At 33.5% G+C, this 21,609-nt stretch overlaps 1 protein-coding gene across 1 annotated transcript in view; it reads left to right on the top strand.

Annotated features, from left to right (window-relative positions):
* LOC126883379 (zinc finger protein 91-like) overlaps positions 1-21,609 on the top strand; it is a 250,150-nt gene that overhangs the window by 122,722 nt on the left and 105,819 nt on the right. The window contains exons 2-7 of the mRNA XM_050648903.1: positions 289-599; positions 681-957; positions 1,012-1,506; positions 1,560-2,246; positions 4,649-5,300; positions 7,538-8,014. Coding sequence (XP_050504860.1) covers positions 309-599; positions 681-957; positions 1,012-1,506; positions 1,560-2,246; positions 4,649-5,300; positions 7,538-8,014 — 2,879 coding nt within the window. The 5' untranslated portion in view covers positions 289-308. The remainder of the gene's footprint in view (positions 1-288; positions 600-680; positions 958-1,011; positions 1,507-1,559; positions 2,247-4,648; positions 5,301-7,537; positions 8,015-21,609) is intronic.

The following is a 21,609-nucleotide window of genomic DNA, read 5'->3' as shown; positions in this document are numbered from 1 at the left end:
ATACGACTGATATCATATTTTTGTATTAAAATTTGGCGCATAAGACATAGCTGCTTTCAAAACCATCCCAAAAATAAAATGTTTAATACGCCAAAACAGTAGTTCAAACAGCCTAAATCCCATTTATACATACGTAGAAAAATTCACTGAATCTAATGGCATATAAAGTATATTTTACAACAAGTGGCGTATTATACATTTTACCTTTCAAGCGTCGAGTTGTAGTATGGTGTTTCGTGACTTTTTTCTGAATATTTCTTTTCTAAAGACTTGAATATTTATTTTCAGGAGCAAATCCCATCTAAAAAATGATAACCGACTACGAAGAAGACGCTCACTTCTGCATAAAATGTCATGTCACCATCATAGGTCTCGATAACTACATCAACCACAGAAAAGCAGGATGTTCCAAAAATATCACAGAACCACCGAAGTCACCACTTCCAAGTCAGCTTCTACCTCCAGATGAGTCTTTTAATCTGAAGGCGGATGATTTTTTCTCTTCCTTGGAGTTAAGAAGCAGCTCCAAGAAAGCGGAAGTTCAGTCCACCTCTGGGAAAAATTTCAGTGGGATATTGACCAGAAGTAAAACAACTGCGGTTAGTAGGATATTCTCCAAGCTTAGCATTCTTCTATATCAGCAGTAAAATTTTTATTTTTTTCTGTTTTTTTATATTCAGGTCATTCAAGCAAGTTCTTCTACAGTCAAAGAACCAGTTGAACCACAGCAATCCAAATCCGGAAAAAACGTTTGGATTGGAGGAGACCAACTCAAAGAGCTTGGCCATGGAGATAACCAGTCTAAACTTATTAAAGCTGTTGATAATTTAGAAAGAAGAAAGGAAGAACCTCCTGCGATAGATGTTTATGAGGAAAGCGAAGAAGATTCTGAAGAATACGATTACGAAGATGACGATTCGAGTAGTGATGAAGACAGGCCACCAAGACATCATACGGGTACTATTCTGACAAGGTGTCTTAATATTTTAGATATATTTTATCAAATTTTAGGAGGTAAATGGAAACCTTCCTCCCCAATTCAGTGGTCCAGGAATAGTGATTCTAGAGACTGGAATATTCCTCCGCCATCTCATACAGGCGGTAAGTGGAAACCTAAACGACCATCATCACCACCGACGACTCACACTAAAGGCAAATGGAAACCATCTTTTACACAAAAAGAAGACTACAACATACCACCACCAACTTTCACCGGAAGCAAATGGGTTTCCAAAAAGGCAGAAGATTTAGACGTACCACCACCAACGTTTACAGGGAGCAAATGGGTGGCTTCCAAGAAACACGATCACGATTTGCCTCCACCTAGTCATTCTAAAGGAAAATGGAAACCTAGAGAGGAAGAACAATATGCAACTGGTGGAAAAGGCAAGTGGAAGCCTATAGAGCCCGTTGAAGATGATTCTCCTCCAGCTAATTATACCAAAGGTAAATGGAAGCCACGTGGTGACGCTGAGGATGATTATCCACCTCCTTCTCATACCAAAGGTACTTGCAACGATGAGTCATATATATTTCGATTATTTAACATTTTTTTATAGGTAAATGGAAACCTCGAACTGATCTTGACGACGATTACCCCCCTCCATCGCATACAAAAGGTAAATGGAAACCAAGAAATGAACTTGAAGACGACTATCCTTCAACTTCTTATACAAAAGGTAAATGGAAGCCTAAAGAAACAGAGGAAACAGAACCTCAACAGCTAACACAAAAGTTGGCCAAAGAAAAGACAGTATCAAAAGATCAAGAAGGTCCAGGTGAAAATTACACTAAAGGAAAATGGATACCTTCTTCTGGTGAACCTTTGAGATTCACAAAGAAATCCAGTGATAATTCACTCTTACGAAAGTCCAACGGTTCCATTCAATACTGGTGTAGTCCTTGCAATAGACGGCTGGCTTCAAGAATAGTCTACGAAAGACATCTTAAATCTGAACTACATTTTAAAAGAGTCTCCAGAGATAGAGAATTCGATGATACTGATGAACTGTCTTTGATGAAAGAAGTAAGAAGAACGAAATCCAAACCACCAGAAAATATTTTTAGTAATCAAGAACAAAGTACCAAGAAGAGACGAAGGAAGAAACGGTTCGAGAAATGTGAAGTTTGTCATTCGAGAATTCACAAACAGCTTATAGGAAAGCATCTTATATCTCATTACCACTGCCGGAAAGGTGATATTAGGTCTGATGTTGCTAAGAGGATGGTCCTCGAAAATATTCATGGTAAGCATTTATTTCCTAGTATTCATTCTTGTTAAGATTAAAATCCTGTAAGGATATTGACGACTAACATATTATCAATCAATAACAATCAAACACATGGATATATCACAGTTAACATCTCTACAGCACTGGAACAGAACTTGTTTAGCAAAAAGTGCTTTTCTTATGCCAACAGCGTTGCGAAAACTGAACTGTGTATCAGATGGTCGGTGCAGCTTCTATCATTATCATCATGGTGCTAGTGCCCTTAAAGGGTCTTCGCTTTCTCAAGCGTTCTGCGTCATTCTGGTGTGTCCCTTGCTTGTATTTTCCAGTTTGCAACACCGACCTTCTCAGTATTCTGTGTTATCCCGTCTATCTACCTCAGCTTTGGTCTACCAAGTCATCCACCACTCCCACTGTGGGCACCGATTAGCTATTTTAGCTAAAATCTCCTCTTCTGGTAGGTCGGTTAGACTCAGCCTATTTTCCAGAATTTCTTTGATCCATTTGCATACGCTAGCGAATATCTCTTTTGATGATGCTGCATTATAAAGAGACTGTTGGTAGTGCATTATTAAATTCGCCTTCTATATCTAGGGAGACGATTACTCGTAATGAAATATCTCCATTATTAATGGAGTAACTGATTTTCTGAACTGCTTCGCCCAGCGCAGTTTCTGTTGATTTTCCTTCTTAATATGTATGCTGGTTGCCATTGAGAGAATTCCCTAATGACTCCTTCTTAATATGTAAATCAATAATTTTTTCTGTTGACTTCAACAGAAATGATGTAAGTCTGATCGACCTATAACATTTAGGAAGAGAGTTGTCTTGTTGTTTTGTTGTCCTATTTTGTGTATATAAACTACCATTACAATTATTGTTTAAGTATTCGGTATATAATGTAGTGCTACGCTAACCGTATTTTTGTTAGAATGGGCAATAGTAGTAGGGCAGGAAATAATGTTCCATCCTCCACTGGAGATTCAAATAGAGCAAAGTTGTTTATGGTCCACTTTACGTTCTATGGTTTGATATTTACCGCATAGAATTCCCAGTCTGCTTTCCTAGGACGTTTAGGCCCTTCTAGGTTTTCAGCCTGAGTATTCTCGTCAATAATAATTATTGTTGAACCTGGGAAGTGGTTCTGTAGCTCTAGCTCTATCGTTTCCTGTTTGGATTCGGCAAAGGTGTCATCAGATATTTTAAGTAGGCATGGTCTCTGTGCCAGATTCTTGGAAGGAATCTTGTAAATTCTAGTGCTGGTAGGTATATCCGAAATACTCTGGAGCAGAATCTACTCTAAGATTCTCTTTTTGCTCTTCTTATCTCTTTGTTGTATTCAGTAAGAGTTTTTGTTTGTATTTCACAGTTCCCCAATTCTTTGACTTTATTGGATAGCTTCTTTACTTCTGTTCTTAGTGTTTCCAGTTTTCTGCTCCACCAAAACTTTTTGTTTTATTCGTCCTGGTTTTGATTGGGCATTTGATGTGAAAATTGTTTCCCTCAGTTGATCATTTTTCTCTTCACCTCTGCTCTTACTCTTAACGTATTTTATTGCTCTGACTTGCCAAGGTCTGCAAGGGAGTGGGAGTAAAGTAGCAGGACCAACATAGATATTAACAAAATCCTTTTCTTTATAATTTGGGGTATTCGTATTATAAAAATTTGAGCATATTTTTGACGATCCTTAAGCTTCTTTTAGCTCCTGCTTTATTAAACAGCTTTATGTATTTTTCCGCAAATCGCCAGGAAATTTTGACATTCCTGTCAAAATTTCTTGAAGAAAAAGTCAGGACTTCCTTACTGTAAGGAAATGTCATTTCCTTACTGTAAGGAAATGATATTTCAGTACAGTTGTTAGTGTTCTACATAAATGATAGAAAACACATTGATAATCCATAAAACGTCTGTATGCATTTTCGTACTTTTCTCTTGATTTCTTTGGCAATAATTCTAATGAAGCAGTATTCACTGCCTCAACCAGCTCTGGAGGAGTCCCAGGAATGGAAATTTCATCATCACTTATCATTTTACTTTCGAGAACACCAGCAATTAAATTTATAAGCGTCAAGTTTGACAATTCAACCTCAATACGTTTCCATAGTAACCCAAGTAATTTTATTAGGAATTTCAAAGCACCATTTATTTGGGAATAACATTATCGCGTTTTTTTTAAATCAATCAATATCTGTCGAATTTTAAACGATTTGCGGAAAAATAGTATGTTTACCTCGTAGGAAAAGCCACATTCCTGGACTCTGTGTTGCTAAGTCTCGGCTTGCGCCTCGACTTAGCAATCTTCACAGTCGTCCAGGAATGTTAAGCTTTTCCTACCCGGTAAACAATGTACTATTATTTTTATATTCCACATTATTGATATATTTTTGTTTAACTGATACAGGTATATTTTTTTATAGATGTGATTTTAGAAAGTCCCTTTCAGTGCGGTACCTGCAGATTTTACTGCAACACCCAGAACGAATTTCTACACCACTGGCTGTCACCAGAACATATCGCCAAATCAACTGCCGGCTACTTTTATTGTATTTTGTGCAAACACCGTGCTGAAGACACCAAAACTATGTACAAACATCTGTTGTCAGAAGAACATGCTGAAGTAGTGTCAGTAATCAACCGTTCCGTACCGATAATAATAAAAAAATTTAATCCATCCAAATGTCCTACTTGCCACAAGGAGTTTTTGTTAAATAAACAACTCATAGCACATTGCGAAAGATTCAATCATGATGACTCAGAAGTTAAAAAGTTCAAAAATGAGTATATTTGTGATGTGTGTGGTGTAGGACTTTTGTCCAATATGTCTTTGCGCCACCACAAACAAAACGTACACAAGCAGAAGTACTTCATATGTACACCGTGCAATATGAAGTTCGATAATATAGATGAAGCGAAGAATCATAGAAAAACACAGCAGCATAGGTACACTAGACTTTCACAACAAAGTGATGGAACCCTCAAGAAAAAATGTCAACATTGTGGAGCTTTGTTTGGAAATTTCTTTTTATTGAAGCAACATCTGAGCAACGATCATCCTGACCAAAGCATAAGGTAAGATACTTTTAATACCTAAGTTATCTGGTAGCGCTAACACAGCCCATGTGGAGGCCTGGTCTCTCTTTTAATCCTCACAGTCCTAGGTCTGACTCAAATTTTTCGTAGTCTTCATCAAGTATAGGTATATTCTACAATTTATTCTTCTTAATTGATAGCTCTATCTCTCATTATTCCTCTGATTCCCTCTCTCCATTTTAATGTTGGTCTTCCGTCTTCCTCTCCTTCTATTCCACGGAACATTTGAACATTTCCATAGATTTATTAATTTGCATAGTTTCTAATAAATATAGCTTAACGTCTTTATTTTGAATAAATTTTTTTTTGAATAGAATTTAAAACTCTTCATTAAAAGAATGATTATGATGTAGAATCTATAATAGTCCTGTCGCCAGGGGGAGTACAACGGCCTCCTTAATTCAGATGGAGTTACCCAAGTTTTTTTTATGTATTTTGACCCGTAGAACACGAATTTTTTGGGTAACAGTTGATCCGGATGTCGATAAGATTGTTATAAACAAAGAACTTGAGGAATTACATAACAGCGATTTTTCGCAAAACAAAACATTTTTTTGTATTTTTTGAGTGATTCTCAGCAAAAAATGGTCTTACAAGTTTTTTCGTAGGATGCATAGTTTTTTAGATAAACGCGGTTGAACTTCCAAAAAATTGAAAAAGTGCAATTTTTGAACCCGAATAACTTTTGATTAAAAAATAAAATAGCAATTGTGCTTGCTGCATTTCAAAATTCAAGTCAAATTCTATCGCTTTTGATTATTTGCATTGCTAAAAATTAAGTTTTTATTTGTTAAACAAAACCATAAACACATAGTGTTTCCCGTGCCCAATGCATGCGTTTTAATGTACGTAATCTACGTAGAAATTGTCTGTATGCGCGCCTACTCGTTCGATTTCAGATGAGAAATGCATTGAAAACATCATTCAATCACCATGTGTTTATAGCTCTGTTTAACAATAAAAAAATTAATTTTTAGCAATGAAAGTAATTAAAACCGATAGAATTTGACTTGAACTTTCAAATGCGGTAAGCAGAATTGCTATTTTATTTTTCAATCAAAAGTTATTCGGGTTCAAACATTGCAATTTTTCGATTTTTTGAAAGTTTAACCGCGTTTATGTCGAAAACTATGCATCCTACGAAAAAACTTGTAAAAACATTTTTTGCTTAGAATGACCCAACAAATACAAAAAAATGTTTTGTTTTGCAAAAAATCGCTGTTATGTGATTCCTCAAGTTCTTTGTTTATAACAATTTTATCGACATTCGGATCGACTGTTACCCAAAAAATTCGTGTTCTACGGGTCAAAATACATAAAAAAAACTTAGGTAAGTCCATCTGAATTAAGGAGACCGTTGTACCCCCACTGGCGACAGGACTATAAGGTGAAGAGCATACGTAGAATCGGTTTTTCTACTGTTGAAAGCCTTTTTGTGTTCTGCTATCCGCCTGTCAAAGGTTCTGCCAGTTTGACCAATGTAAGTTTTTTGACAGTTTACAAGTCAGTTTATAAAGACCACTCTGTAATTGCTTTTTCTTTTGGCTCTTATTGTTCTTCATGTATTTGCTTGTGTAAGTTGTTGTTAGTTCTGAAAGCTGGTGTTATTCTTTTCTTTCTTATGTGTTTGCATATTTTTGTTGATATCTTGTATGTGTATGTGATAGAGCAGAAGGTACTAGGGTTTTTCGAAGGAGTTTTATTAATTCATTGGGGATGTTTCCAGGTCCTGTGGCTTTCCCGTTATTCATTTCTTTTAAGTTTTATCTTATCTCGTTCCACTGATTACCTTTTTAGAATAAATAGCGTACTAAAAACTACTTACAATCAAATATTATCGTGGATGGTCATTTTGAACACTACAATCCTAATCATCATCAGGTCCCCAATAAGATTGCTTAATTACGAAACAGAACTTATATTGCAAAGATATTTACATAACAAGGAATGTGGTCTGCGATAACCATACTATACGCTTAGTTATATCAAGACAGGGCCGAGAGCACGCCAAATAGAATTCTATTTTGCTGACGTCACAAAATAGAATTTCATAATGGGAGAATCGACGGTTTCTAGGCAACGTGACGTCACTAAAATAGAATTCTATTTGGCGTGCTCCCGCACCAGGTATGATTTTTAATGACCATGTTTGATTTTTAAAGTATTTAACAGCAAGAAGTATTGTCTTGATTTACCATTTTTGCCTCCATTTCCAGATGTCCTCATTGTGGAGCAAGCTTCACCATAGCTCAAGAGCTAACCACTCACCTGCGTTTAAAACTCTGCAAGTTTGAAGAACCTCAAGAATCATCAGAAAACACATTCCAATGTGAAAAGTGCCCGTTTTCGTCCAACTCCATATCCGAACTCATCTTCCACATGGCTCTGCACCAAGAACCACTAATGAACTACCAGGATCCATCCAGTTCCACCAAAGCCAAAACGCTCTTGAAGTACAAGTGTCCTGTGTGTGAAAAGTTCTTTCCAAAAGCATCTTTACATGGACACATTAGACAACATACTCAAGAGAGGCCTTTCGTCTGCCAGATTTGCAACAAGAGTTTTGCAAGGAAGAACAATCTTCAGTTTCACATAAAAAATCACCAAAACAAAAATGAGAGAGTTAAGGTGAAGGAGGTGACAGTGGAGAAGTCGTTTCTGTGTTATATGTGTGGAACCAACTTTAAGAAAAAGTAAGTAGCTTTATTAATAATTATTATTATCAATGCGGTAATTTTTTATTATCGAATAGAATAGAAATATCTTCATACACATAGACAAGGCGAAAATGGCGGGTTCGTTGGAAAAAATATTCCCATAAGATTTTTTTGCATAATCACATTTGTAATATACCCCAGAATAAGGTTGAAGAAGTCGCCCACGAGAAAAATGGTCCAAACTTTTTTAACAATTTTCTTTTAATCAAATTTCTTTTTTTAAATCAAATTGCGACAAATTTTTTTAGGTTTTTAGACCATTCTGGACAAAAAAGGTCTCTTGTAATTTTTCTCTATAGTTGATGGTTTTCGAGTTATAAGCAATTTAAAATTTGAAAAACGCAAAAATGGCCATTTTTAAGACTTAATACCTCGGTTAAAAATTATTATTATGAAAGTCAGAAAGTGACTAAATCAAAGTTTAAAGCCCCCCTACATGACCCTGAAGAAATTTGTGTCATTAATTTATTACTAAGCTGTTATTTTTAATTGTTAACAATAAGCCGTAAGAGCATATTGACGCGGCTGTAAATGTGAGTGCGAGTAAGATGCCCCATTGGACTTGCCGGAATGGCATATCTCTCGCACTCACCATAGACGGCCGCCTAATACGTGCTGGCGCTCATTATTATTACTTAAAAATAACAGCTTAGTAATACAATTTTGACAAAAATTTCTTCAGGATCTTGTAGGGGGGCTTTAAGCTTTGATTTAGTCACTTTCTGACTTTCATAATAATAACTTTTAACCAATTTATTAAGCCTTGAAAATCGCCATTTTTCGTTATTTTCAATTTTAAATTGTTTATAACTCGAAAACGATCAACTTTGGAGAAAAATTACAAGAGACCTTTTTTGTCCAGAATGGTCCAAAAAACCTAAAAAAATTTGTACGGGCCAAAAATATTGATTTTTGCAATTTGAGTAAAATTTTTTTTAAATTGGACCACTTTTCACGTGGGCGACTTCTTGAACCTTTTTGTGGGATGTCTCACGAATGTGATTATGCAAAAAAATCTCATGGGAATATTTTTTCTAACGAACCCGCCGTTTTCGCCTTGTCTAACAAGAATCGGTTGACGAACAAATACACGATTTAAATGACGCCAATTAATGAATAGACATATTAGATAAAGTACCCCCCGTTAAGTATATTAGGATATTCAAAAATTGGGCGAAACACTTTTAAACCCCCCAAAAACCATGTTTGTTTTAAAGTTTTGTAAGGATTTTTGAGGGTCTAATTATTTTTTTTTGAGGTCGATACAGCCTGAATATTTTTTTTTATTTTTTGTTTCGTTCTATATGATTTTAAAAAACTAGGACTCAACGCAATTTTAGCCCACTTCCCCTATTCCCCCCCACCCACAGCCAAAAATGTCAATTTTTCGATTTATTTTTTTTTTTAAGTTGGTTTGCAATTAAATTATAAATGTTGTTCTGAAGCTATTTCTTTGTGGCATTTTTGTAATTAACTATTCTAAATGGGAAATAAGCCACAATTTAACTAAAAAATTATTTTATTTTCCATCTGTAATGCGATAGAGAGAATTCGATAATCTGTGACGCACTGAAAAAATGGTTCGGGACGATCTATATAAATAAGTCAGATTAAATTAAATTATTAGAAGATTTTTTTACCAAGCAACATTTTTGTTTAATTTATTAATATTTTGTATTTTGACAACGATTTCCGTGGCAGACATCGAAACGTTAATAAAATCATTTTTTAGTTAAATTGTGGCTTATTTCGCATTTAGAATAGTTAGTAATTATTAAATTATAAATTATAAAAAATTCACACGCACAGCTGAGGCTTTTAGAGAACATCTATTTTTATGGACCCGAAGGTCGAGTGTACATATTATAACCTCATTTTTTTTGTTTTTTAATAGGTACGTATAACTTTTTTTGGCGATGGCTGCTAATTTTTTTTGTGTTTTGTGTATTTTACAAACCATCTACGTTTGGCTCATAATGCAAATAGTCCCCACTTTATGCTTGTCCCGTTAGGTAAATTATTCCGATTAATTTTTTTGCACAAACTTACTCAAAAACAGGTCCTTATAACAAATCCACAAGGTGCCAGGCAGTACTGCGGTAGGAAATTTTTTAAACATTTTTTTAAACGAATTCAAAAAATCAATTTTTTCACTTCGGACAAATTTGTTTTAGATTCTCTGGATCAAGCTGAGCAAAAAAGATATCTTGTGATTTTCTATAAAATTGACTGTTGTCGAATTACATGCAATTTTAAATTTGAAAAACGCGAAAATGGCCATTTCAAGGCTTAATAACTCGATTAAAAATTATTATTATGAAAGTCATAAAGTGACCAACTCAAAGTTTAAAGCCCCCCTGCAATAGCCTAAAGAAATTTTTGTCATTATTTTATTACTAACTATTATTTTTAATAATTAAACATGAGCGCTATGCATGTATTGAAGCGGCCGTCCGCGAGAGAGAGATGTACAATATTCATTGGACGTTTTAAAAAAATATTGATTGGAAGTCAAAAATACGTTTTAAAAAAATAAAAAAGGAATTTTGAGGTTATATGTATTGTACACGGGTCTATAAAAAATAGATATGTTTTGTAGAAGCCTCATAAAAATTTTAAATTAATTGCAACTTTAAACAAAAAAAAAAAATAGAAAAATTGACGTTTTTTGTGGGGACAGGGGGAGGGGGTGGTGGGCTAAAAATGCCATTAGTATTATTTTTTTAATCCCATATAACGTAAAAAAATGAAAAAAAAATATATTCAGGCTGTATCGATCTCAAAAAATATCATTAAGCCCGCAAAAACCCTTACATAACTTAAAAAAACATGGTTTTTGGGGGGTTTAAAGGTGTTATGCCCAATTTTTGATAATCCTTAAATACTAATTTATTTCAAATTATACGTAATCTATTAACAAAACCTTGAATTGATCTGTGTTGCAGTCTATAAAATGGAGAAAATCCCTAAAAACCCCCTAAAAAAACAGTTTTCGGGATTTTTCAAGATGGCGCACCTGACTGAAAAATCTGAAAAAAATCAGAAAGATACCTTTTGATAAAATACTCTTTTTTTGAATTTTTTGAAATTTTTAACTTAATTGCAACCCAACTAAAAAAAATTAAATCTAAAAATCTACGTTTTTGGCTGTGGGGGGAGGGGTAAGGGGGGTGGCGAGCTAAAAATCTGAGTTATCTTATTTTTTAATTGCACAGAACGTAAAAAAATTAAAAAAATTGAATTCTGAGAGTGAGGGCATTTTACCAATCTTAACGGGGGGTACCCTTTAAATGCTACAAAAAATGTTTATAACAAGAATTTTTAGCTTAATTTTTATCAGGAAATCCTGTAAAACGTTTAAAATGCCGCCGTTTAGAGCTATAAAAACAAAATATTTATACCCTTTCGGGTTTATTAAGTTTAAAAAGTGGCATCGTATTTAAAAGAAATTAATTCCGTTCGAAATAATAAAAGACGTTCGAGTTCATGGCGGGCCAGTCACAATTTCAATTACCCGCCGCTAATTAATATATGAAAAGAATTTAGACTGTAATAATTTAATTAGGTTATTACGCAAGTACAGAGAGGGACTCACTTCGTCAAGAGGTTTTACAGAAGTAAGAAAAACCCATAAAGAGAAATAAGAGTCAGACTAGGGCAAGATATACGCTTGTTCTATTGAAACGCATCCTTAATCAGGTTAAACCGTCTACAGACGCTCTGACAAAAACACCTGACTGTCGGGGCTGACAAAGTTAGATCACAAAATGAGTCATTCTGACAGTCAGGCTGACTAGTACATTATTTGACGGTTTTTGCCGTAAATTTTAAAGAACCGTTTGGATTGACATAAAATTTGGCATACGCATAGCTAACATGTCAAAGAAAAAAAGTGATATTGTGCCGATGTGTGCTTTTGCCCTGAGGGTGAGTTTCGCCCGTTCTCGGGGGTGAAAAACATACGTTCAAAATAAGTCCGAAATTCGATAAAATGCCTAATTCTAAGCAACTTTTATTCTATACAGTTTCTTCACCAAGTTAATACTTTTCGAGTTATTTGCGAGTGAATATGTTCATTTTTCAACAAAACAAACACGTTTTTAAACAATTTTTCTCAACTAATTCAAAAAGTAAGTATTTTATGTAGGTAGTAAGTATACATGAAGTCTCCAGACCTAGTAGAAGCAGAGTTATAGCTAAAGAAAAATAGGTTCTTATTCGCCAAACTTCAAATAAATATATTTCAACGTGAAATAACCAAAAAATGAAGCACTTTTTGGAAAAAACTCATTACAACTTTTTTAAAGAGTTTAAAAAGCTTTGTGTCCATTTTTATAAAAAAATATTCTGGCATCAAATGTGAGCAAGTTAAAAAAATCGGGAAAATCACCTCCTAATTAACAACTTAAATAGAATTAATCGTTACCGCTTCACATGTTGCTTTATTTATGTTGTGTCTATATGATCTGTAAGTTTCATCGATTCAACGTGCTTATTTTTGAAAAAAATGGATTTAATATAAAAAATTTAAAATTTTAAATAAAAAAAATGCTCTTTTTCAAAATAACTTAAAAATTATTAGTAATACCAAAAATCTCAAGAAGTAATAAAATGTACGTTTTGCTTTTCTGAATATTTTGGACTTTTTGTTTTCCTGTTAGACAAAAATCGGTTATGCTATGGCTGTTCAAAGTTTGCATACACTCGGGATTAGTGACTTGTTCAAGCCATTTTAACTACAGCCTTTTCAAGAATAAGCACTTTGAACCGCTGAGACTTACAGATCGTATAAAGAATAAATAAGTAAAGTAACTTGTGAAGCGGTAACGATTAATTTTATTTGATATGCTAATTAGGGGGTGCTTTGCGCGATTCTTTTTACCAAAAAAATAAAAGGTACCAACAATATTTTGAGCATAACACACTTACTTTTAAGGTTAGAAGTTTAAAAAAAAAAACAAAAATAAACCTTTTTTTAAACACTTTAAAAAAGTTAAAATGAATGTTCCCCGAAAAGTGTTCCGTTTTTTGGTTATTTCTCGATGAAATATTCGATTTGGTATTTGACGAATAAGAACCTACTTTTCATTAGCTACAACTTTGCTTGTACTGGGTCTACAGACTTAATATATGCACCATTTTTTTCATTTTTTTATAAACTATACCTCGTCCAATTTACTTACCGTTGCACGTCATCCACGCCATAGCCTGTGACACGATACCAAAACGAAATATCTAGGCGGTAGGTGTGTTCCCCTTTAGAATCATTTTGATTCTAAAAAACAACACACCCACCGCCTAAATATTTCGTGTTGGTATCGTGTCACAGGCTATGGCGCGGATGACGTGCAACGGTAAGTAAATTGGACGAGGTATATATTTTTATTAAGAATATTTTTTTCGACAAAATACTTACTTTTTGAGTTATTTGCGAAAAACCGTCTAAAAACGTGGTTATTTTGTTTAAAAATGAACAAATTCACTCGCAAATAACTCAAAAAGTATTGACTTGGTGAAAAACTCTATAGAACAAAAGTTGCTTAGAATTAGTCAGTTTATCGAATTCCGAACTTATCTTGGATATATACTTTTTCACCCCCGAGAAGGGTGAAACTCACCCCCAGGGCAAAAGCACACATCGGCACAATATCACTTTTTTCTTTGGCATGTTAGCTATGTGTATACCAAATTTCATGTCAATCCAAGCGGTTCTTTAAAATTTAGAGGTTTTAGAGGACTAGACGTATTTGGTCGGGTGGTCTTGCTAGTCCTAATGATCCAAATTTATCGTGTCAAGACGTGTATAGCGTTGTTGGCCTGATTTCTGACTCCAACACGGATAAATAATTGTTAATAATCTATACGGATTGCTTTTGTAAAGCGGTGGACACAAATTACTTGTTAACTGTGCTAAGACAGAGTACAAGTGTGTAATATAGAGTACATAATTTACTACCTGGTGCTATATATTTTAACATGTTGCACTTTTTTATTCAATTGTGACGTCATAAATTTAAAAATACGGCTTATACACATTAGGTTTAGAAAAATGTAAGTAAAATGATAATTTTACATAATACACCATTTACCATAAATTCGTAATACGTTGTTTATTTCGTTCTTTCCGTATTCGTTAATGATCTACTTATACACAAATCACGTGTTAACTGTGAGAATTTATTACTTTGCATTTGTTACAGCTCACGGTATCACCGAACCATGACCAAAATTTATATGTTTGTAACGTCTAAGTGGTTGTTCTTACTGTTTTATTATTTTAATTAAAATCAAGTAATCAAAGAAAAATAATATTTCATCATCCGGAGTTGCACAGCAGACCAATGTTCGTAATGCAAACACCTACAACCCGAAATAGCCGGTAAATACTGTTTTATATATTTTGACCATTAGCTCTGATGATGACACATATGTCGAAAGCGCTTAGCTAAGGAAATTAAATATTTTTACACACTTTAATATACTTCTTTTTTTTCACTTTCTTCATTCATTCAAGTGTGTACAAAACTTATCAGTCTTTCAACTATAATAATTGTTCTCAAAATATTTTTGACATTGAAATAAGTGTCCTCCATTACCCTTACTGACATTACATAGATTTTCTAGATATTTTGGAAAGACGGCCCTGTCCTGTTCCAATTATATTAAACGCAAAACGAAACAAATTTTTCAGCTAATTGATGTCGTCGTAAAAACATGTTTTAATTGGTAAATTGTAATAATTGGTCTGCTTTCAACAGCTTGCTTATGCACAATAAAATGTAAGATATATTTTTAAAAAGGTCGTTCTGTTTTATATAAGAGGCACCCCAAACAGGAAAAATAAATATTTTTGGTGAAATTTGGTATATAGGTATCATATTTCTTTGTAAATATTATAATTACATAAAAAGTATTAGTCAAATATTTTCAATGGGAAATAAGCCACAATTTTACCAAAAAAATTATTTTATTAACGTTTCGACGCTCAAGTCGGGTGTCGTTGTCACAATACAAAATAATAGGTACTAAATTAAACAAAAATGTTGTTGCTTAGTAAAAAATTCTTCTAAAAAATTTATTTAATCTGACTCATTTATATCGGCAATTTAGACATGTATTATACATTTTAAAGTAGAAGACTTTAAAATGATATTGCCAATGTTGATGAGTTGCGTTCCTGGGACGAATTTACTAAAAGCTAGTTCATTTGATTACATGAAATCAACCCAACTCAAGAATATCCGCCACAAAAAATCATAGCATGTGATCTGTCTTTAAAAAGACAACCAAATGCAACGGTGGCAGTAAAATTCTCGCGCTACAGACTCCATAGTAAATCACGAGGGAAAACCAGGAAAAACCTCATGATACCATCCCGACATCATTTTTTTGGTAAAATTGTGGTTTATTTCCCATTGAAAATACTTGATTATAAAAATGCCACAAGGAAACAGCTTCAGAACAACATTAAAAAGTATTAGAGAAGAATGGATTCTTCTTCTTGTGGTGCTGTCTCCTTTAGTGGAGGTTAGCGATTACACTGGCAAATCTGTCTCTGTCCAATGCAGCTCTAAACAAAGATGTTGAATCAAGGCCGGTCCAATATCTGATGTTTCTACGGGACTCCGTTTTTCTTCAATCTCACCATTTTTTTTCATCTTTAAAGAGGGTGGGTCTGGAATCTTCAAAAGACATCTCAATCCAGAACGCCGCCTGACTGACCTTAGTGCAGGTTTCATTCTTCGTAGCCCCAGCGATAGTTCCCGAGATACTTTAAAAACGCTCTCTCGTCGCCGAGGCTACGTCGAATGCCTACCTGCTAAACCAGACCCTCCTCTGTCATCCAGCGCTCCGAAAGCGGAATGGCCGCTGCAAGGTCGACATCGCTTCCGAAGCACTTTACCTTCATTTATCCACAGACTGTAAGCAAGGATGCCCTTCCTTTTCCTCTTTTCCCCCTTTTTGGGTCCCAAAATTGGGTTTTTGTTTGTATGGTTTTTTTTATTACAGCTTTTTTTACCACAATCTGTCTCATACAATCTAACTTACCTATTCGTCTCTCATCAAAACTTATTCCCTCTACCTCTACTTACAATATATTTCCCTCTCAACCCTATCGTTGGTACAGCTGTTTTTCCTCCTCTTCTTTCTTCTTGATCACTACACGGATATAGTTGTGTATGCTAGTCCAACCAGATTTATTTTCAGTAATTTTCTCTCGCACTGTCACAAAATTCACATCTTACCTTGGATGATTAGTTGCGAGGGTGGTACTTTTCTGTTCTCATTATGTATCCAAAGTAGCTAACTTTTCTAACTTTGATGATCTTTAGTAGTAGTAGTTTAGTACCTATTCTCCTCAGATATTTTCGCTGGTGATGTTGGTTTAGTGTGGTGGTAGAGAATGGATAATATTCCAAAACTATGTCAAACTAGAAAAGGTAATAGGGAGACATTTTTCTCAAGTTTACGAAATTTTGCCTAATCAGAAAATCGAAATATTCGCAAAAAAATGGATCGGCATATTTTTGAAGAAATCAAAAATGAAGTGATCCTGGAAGGAAGTTTATCAGAGTCTTTTACGGTAAGGAAGAGATTAAGACAAGGAGATCTACTGTCCACAACTTTATTTAACTTTATCCTAGAAGCTATCCTACTACAAAGTACTGTATACAACAGGTGTATTTCCTGAAGCACTAAAATTAGCATTAGTTAAACCTTTGATTAAGATGGGTGATCCTGACCTTCTGGAAAATTATCGTCCTATCATAAATTATCAGTCTGCTCCCTTCTTTATCCAATTTATTTGAATGGGCGATGTGTGTGAGGCTTCTTTCCTTATTCTATTCTCAAACAGTCATGCACAGCATGGCTATTTATAGGGAAAAATCAAAGGGAAACTGTCACTAAATTTTTTCCTAAATTTTTTGTTACTCTCATTCTTATTCTTTTTGTGCCACTCCTATCGGAGATTGGAAATAATCAAGGCTATCCTGGCCTTATTTACAGCTGACCTAAAAAGTTCATTAGTGGTGCAGCCAAACCACTCTCTCAAATTCCGCAACCATGACATTCTTCTACGGCCTGGATTGCGTTTTCCTTCTATTTTTGCTTGCATTATATTTTGAAGTAATGCGTATTTTTGTCCTCTCATCAGGTGACCCAGATATTCGAGTTTTCTTCGTTTTATCGTTAACAAGTTTGCAATAGGCAAATGTTACTGTCATTAACATTTACCTACTGCAAAATTTACAGATGGTAGATTAAATGGGTTGTTTATTAAAAAGATGCGTTAATGCCTCATATGATGATCTCATAAATATCGATGATCTCATAAATATTTTCTGTAGAAGAAAGACAATCTACGATAAAGAGAAAGCCGTAAATTTTGTAAATGCATTCCAATTTAATTGTAGTTTATCTGTTTCTCCCCAAGACAGTACTCCCTTAAACATATCCCCCATAGCTCATGAAGCGCCCTCTCCTCATCTCTCACCTATATTTCACTTGGACCACTATTCTCTAATTACTACACGTTTAGTACGAAATATGAGACATAAATAACAACACAAATGCTCACTGTCGGATTTATGTTGTGCTACGGTTGCAGTGAGCCTCACTGCCTGCCACCACTCGGTCCACAAACGAACACTTTTTAGGCTCTAATTGTTTACATCTCGCCATATATTACGTTAAACACTGAATAGAAACGGGGGACAGCATGCTGAAATTCTCCGAATTGTCGCTCGCAAAGCAAAAAATGCTTTGTTTCGCTTGATTGACTGATACGGAAACAGCGGTTAAATAGTTTTCGAATACAGTTACGCGGTTTAGGTGCTTCACATACAAGATCGTAACTGATAAACCAGGAATACATAATACTGTAGTATTTAAAATTTTTAAATAAATAAATAACGCCTTTATTTGCAAAAGCCTTAAATGTAATCACCGAAAATATAAAAATAATCAGTGTGGACTGTATGATTTTTGGTTGCGGGTTCAAGTGGAATTTATAGAGGGATTATGATGATACAGACAATTACTCTGGGCTAATTAGCAAAATTCATGGAAAAGTTATTTACCAGCAATTTTATTGCTGGAATCGAATTATAAGATCCTATATATTAATAATATAGGTATGCAAAGTCCGCAGATAGTGTGCTACTTTTTTTATAAACAAAATGGCGCCGACAAATCGTATTTTTTTCAATTATTGCTCTATAACTCCGAAGATTTTAACTTAACAACAAAAACACCCAAATAAAAATTCACCGCAATTTAATTTTGCATAGAGATATGTTTTCACGATTTGCTCCGACGAAAATTTTCCTCGGAAAATGCGGGTTTTCCTAACAAAAACTATAATTTTCAAATAAAGTTTTAGGTAAGTAATTATTAATCAATATAATTAAATAACTTACTGACATAAAAGATTTCTTGGTATAGATTGTAATTCCAGAAGCTGGTGAAAATTAAACGAACATTTTAGCAGCAATTCAATTGTTAATTAACAATTTACGATCGCAATAATAACCAAAATAATCATGATACATTGATCAAACTTATAAAGATTATAAAGATGAGATGCTTGTTTAATATTTTATCGACAAAATATAAATTTTTTTTTGTTGCATAATCTTTAAATTTTGAAAAAAAATAGTTATAATGCGTTGGTCTAATTAGTAAAGTACAAAGAAAGGTTATTTACCAGCAATTTTATTGCTTTAATCGAATTATAAGATCCTATATATTATTAATATAGGTATGCAAAGTCCACAGATAGTGTGCTACTTTTTTTATAAACAAAATGGCGCCGACAAATCGTATTTTTTTCAATTATTGCTCTATAACTCCGCAGATTTTAACTTTACACCAAAAATACTCAAATAAAAATTCACCCCAATTTAATTCTACGTAGAGGCATGTTTTTCCCGATTTGCTCCGACAAAAATTTTCCTCGGAAAACGTGGGTTTTCCCAACAAAATCTCGAAATTTCAAATTAATTTTTTGGGCCAGTAATTATTTATCAATAATTATATAGCTTGGTGAAATAACAGCTTTCTTGGTATAGATTATAAATTTAGAAGCCAGTTAAAATGAAACGAATAATTTAGCAACAATTCAATTGTTAATTAACAATTTACAGTTGCAATAACAACCAAAATAATCATGAGACATTGATCAAACTTAGAACGATTATAAAGGTGTGATGCCTATTTAATATTTTGTCGACAAAATATAAATTTTTCATTTTTTTGCATAATCTTTAAATGTTTAAAAAAAATTGTTATAAACAAATTAACATTTCTTAGAAATTGTTTATTATATTCTAATTTTAAAAAATACTTAAAATGCGTATTTCATAGGTCTTAAAAATGAATGCTTTAAAAAATTTTTCCAACCATTTGCAAAAAAGTTAGGAAACAGCAAAATAACTATACGATATCTCCATTGTTTATAATTTGTTTTAATTGTTTCAAAGCTTAAAAGTGAGTCTATGGTACAATCTAATTACTCACAAAGAATGTCAAAAATTAGTGCAATGGTTATATTTTAATCAAAGATTAAAAATACTTTTTTTTGTAATTTTTAGCGCGAAAGTAGGCTTGATACAGAGCCGGAGATAAAATGTTCACTCGAAGCGACTGACACGCTTAAACTCGCGCGAGTTGTGTAGACGTGGGCGGGTAGCTACGGTACTGTATTATTCTACTTTAGCGCGTGTAAATTACAAAAATATATATATATATATATATATATATATATATATATATATATATATATATATATATATAATCTTTAATTAAAATATAACCATTAAGCTGATAATCGATACTGTTTTATAAATAATTAGCTTGTACTTTAAACTCACTTCTACGCTTTGAAAGAATTAAAAAAAATTATTAACACCGTAGTAATCGTATGTTTACTTTGCTGTTTCATAACTTTTTTGCAAATGGTTGCAAAAAAGTTTTAAAGCATTCATTTTCAAGATATTTGAAATGCGCATTTTAGCTATTTTTTTAAATTATAATAAAAACTTTCTGAGAAACGTTAATTTGTTTATAACTATTTTTTTAAAGATTATGCAAAAAAATAAAAAAATTATATTTTGTCGACAAAATGTTAAATAGGCATCTCATCTTTATAAGATTTCAAAGTTTGATCAGTGTATCATAATTATTTTGGTTATTATTGCGACCGTAAATTATTAATTAACAATTGAATTCTTGCTAAAATATTCGTTTAATTTTCACCAGCTTCTGCAACTATAATCTAAACCAAGAAAGCTTTTAAGTCACCAAATTATTTAATTATTGGTAAATAATTACTTATCTAAAACTTTATTTGAAAATTAAAGATTCTGTTGGGAAAACCCGCATTTTCCGAGGAAAATTTTCGTCGGAGCAGATCGGGAAAAACACGTCTCTATGCATAATTTAATCACGGTGAATTTTTATTTGAGTGTTTTTGTTGTAAAGTTCAAATCTTCGGAGTTCTAGAGCAATAATTGAAAAAAACACGATTTTTGGGCGCCATTTTGTTTATAAAAAAAGTAGCACACTATCTGAGGACTTTGCATACCTATATTATTAATATATAGGATCTTATAATTCGATTCCAGCAATAAAATTGCTGGTAAATAACTTTTCCCAAAAATGGCCTATTCTCCGATAATCAGCCCAGACTAAATATTAAGTTTGAAAAAATCTTACCCAAAATCCTGTTTGGTCACTGTTCACCCAGGTCTCGCGAACATATATGCCGGTTTCACACGGGGTTAAATGTTTCGTGCACGAGTTGTAATATTATTGTTTATATTGAATTACCGTCTTATAGGTACTATTTGCGCAGAGAATTTGTTTTTCAATCCTTTTGTCTATTATCTTTTCTTATATATTTATTGTGATACTTAGAAGTGTCATCCCTTTGTAGTTATTGTTGTAGTCTTTTCTGCCACCCAGTTAAAAATAGGTGTTATCGGCATCATCCTTTGGAACCTGCTCCTCTTTTCAAGCTATAATATGTCTCTAACAGTACTTTTGTTGCTTTTTCTCCTATGTTTTTTTTCATTCCTGCTGTTAATTTGTCGCTTCCTGCTGCCTTCCGGTTTTTTTAGCTGTGCTATTACTTCCTTTATTTCATCCATGGTTATCTGTTCTTCTATCATTTCTTCATTTATTTATTTCGTTTTATGTCTCTCTTCTTGTCCTCTATTAGTATCCAAAAAATCTTGGAAATATTCGCTCCATCTCTTCATTATTTCGTTTTTATCTGTTAATACACTAAGCATCAAAATTAACGCACCACCTTAGAAATGGGGCATTTTTGATGTCTCGTATTTCCTAAACCTGTTGTCCGATTTGAATGAATTTTTTAGTATATTATAGCCCTATTCTTCAAGAATATCGATGTAATAATATTGTTGCTAAACAGGTAAGTGTCATTGTATACCGGGTGTAAGAATGATAGTATGTTTTTTAAACAAAGTTTGGAACACCCTGTGGAATATTCTAGAGTATATAAAATATTTAAATTAAAACTCAACTGTAGCCTTAGGCTTTCTTAA

This window comes from Diabrotica virgifera, chromosome 4, assembly GCF_917563875.1.
Source record: "Diabrotica virgifera virgifera chromosome 4, PGI_DIABVI_V3a".
NCBI lineage: Eukaryota > Metazoa > Arthropoda > Insecta > Coleoptera > Chrysomelidae > Diabrotica > Diabrotica virgifera.
Note: the sequence above shows the minus strand (reverse complement) of the source record. Positions and strands in the feature narration are given on the sequence as shown.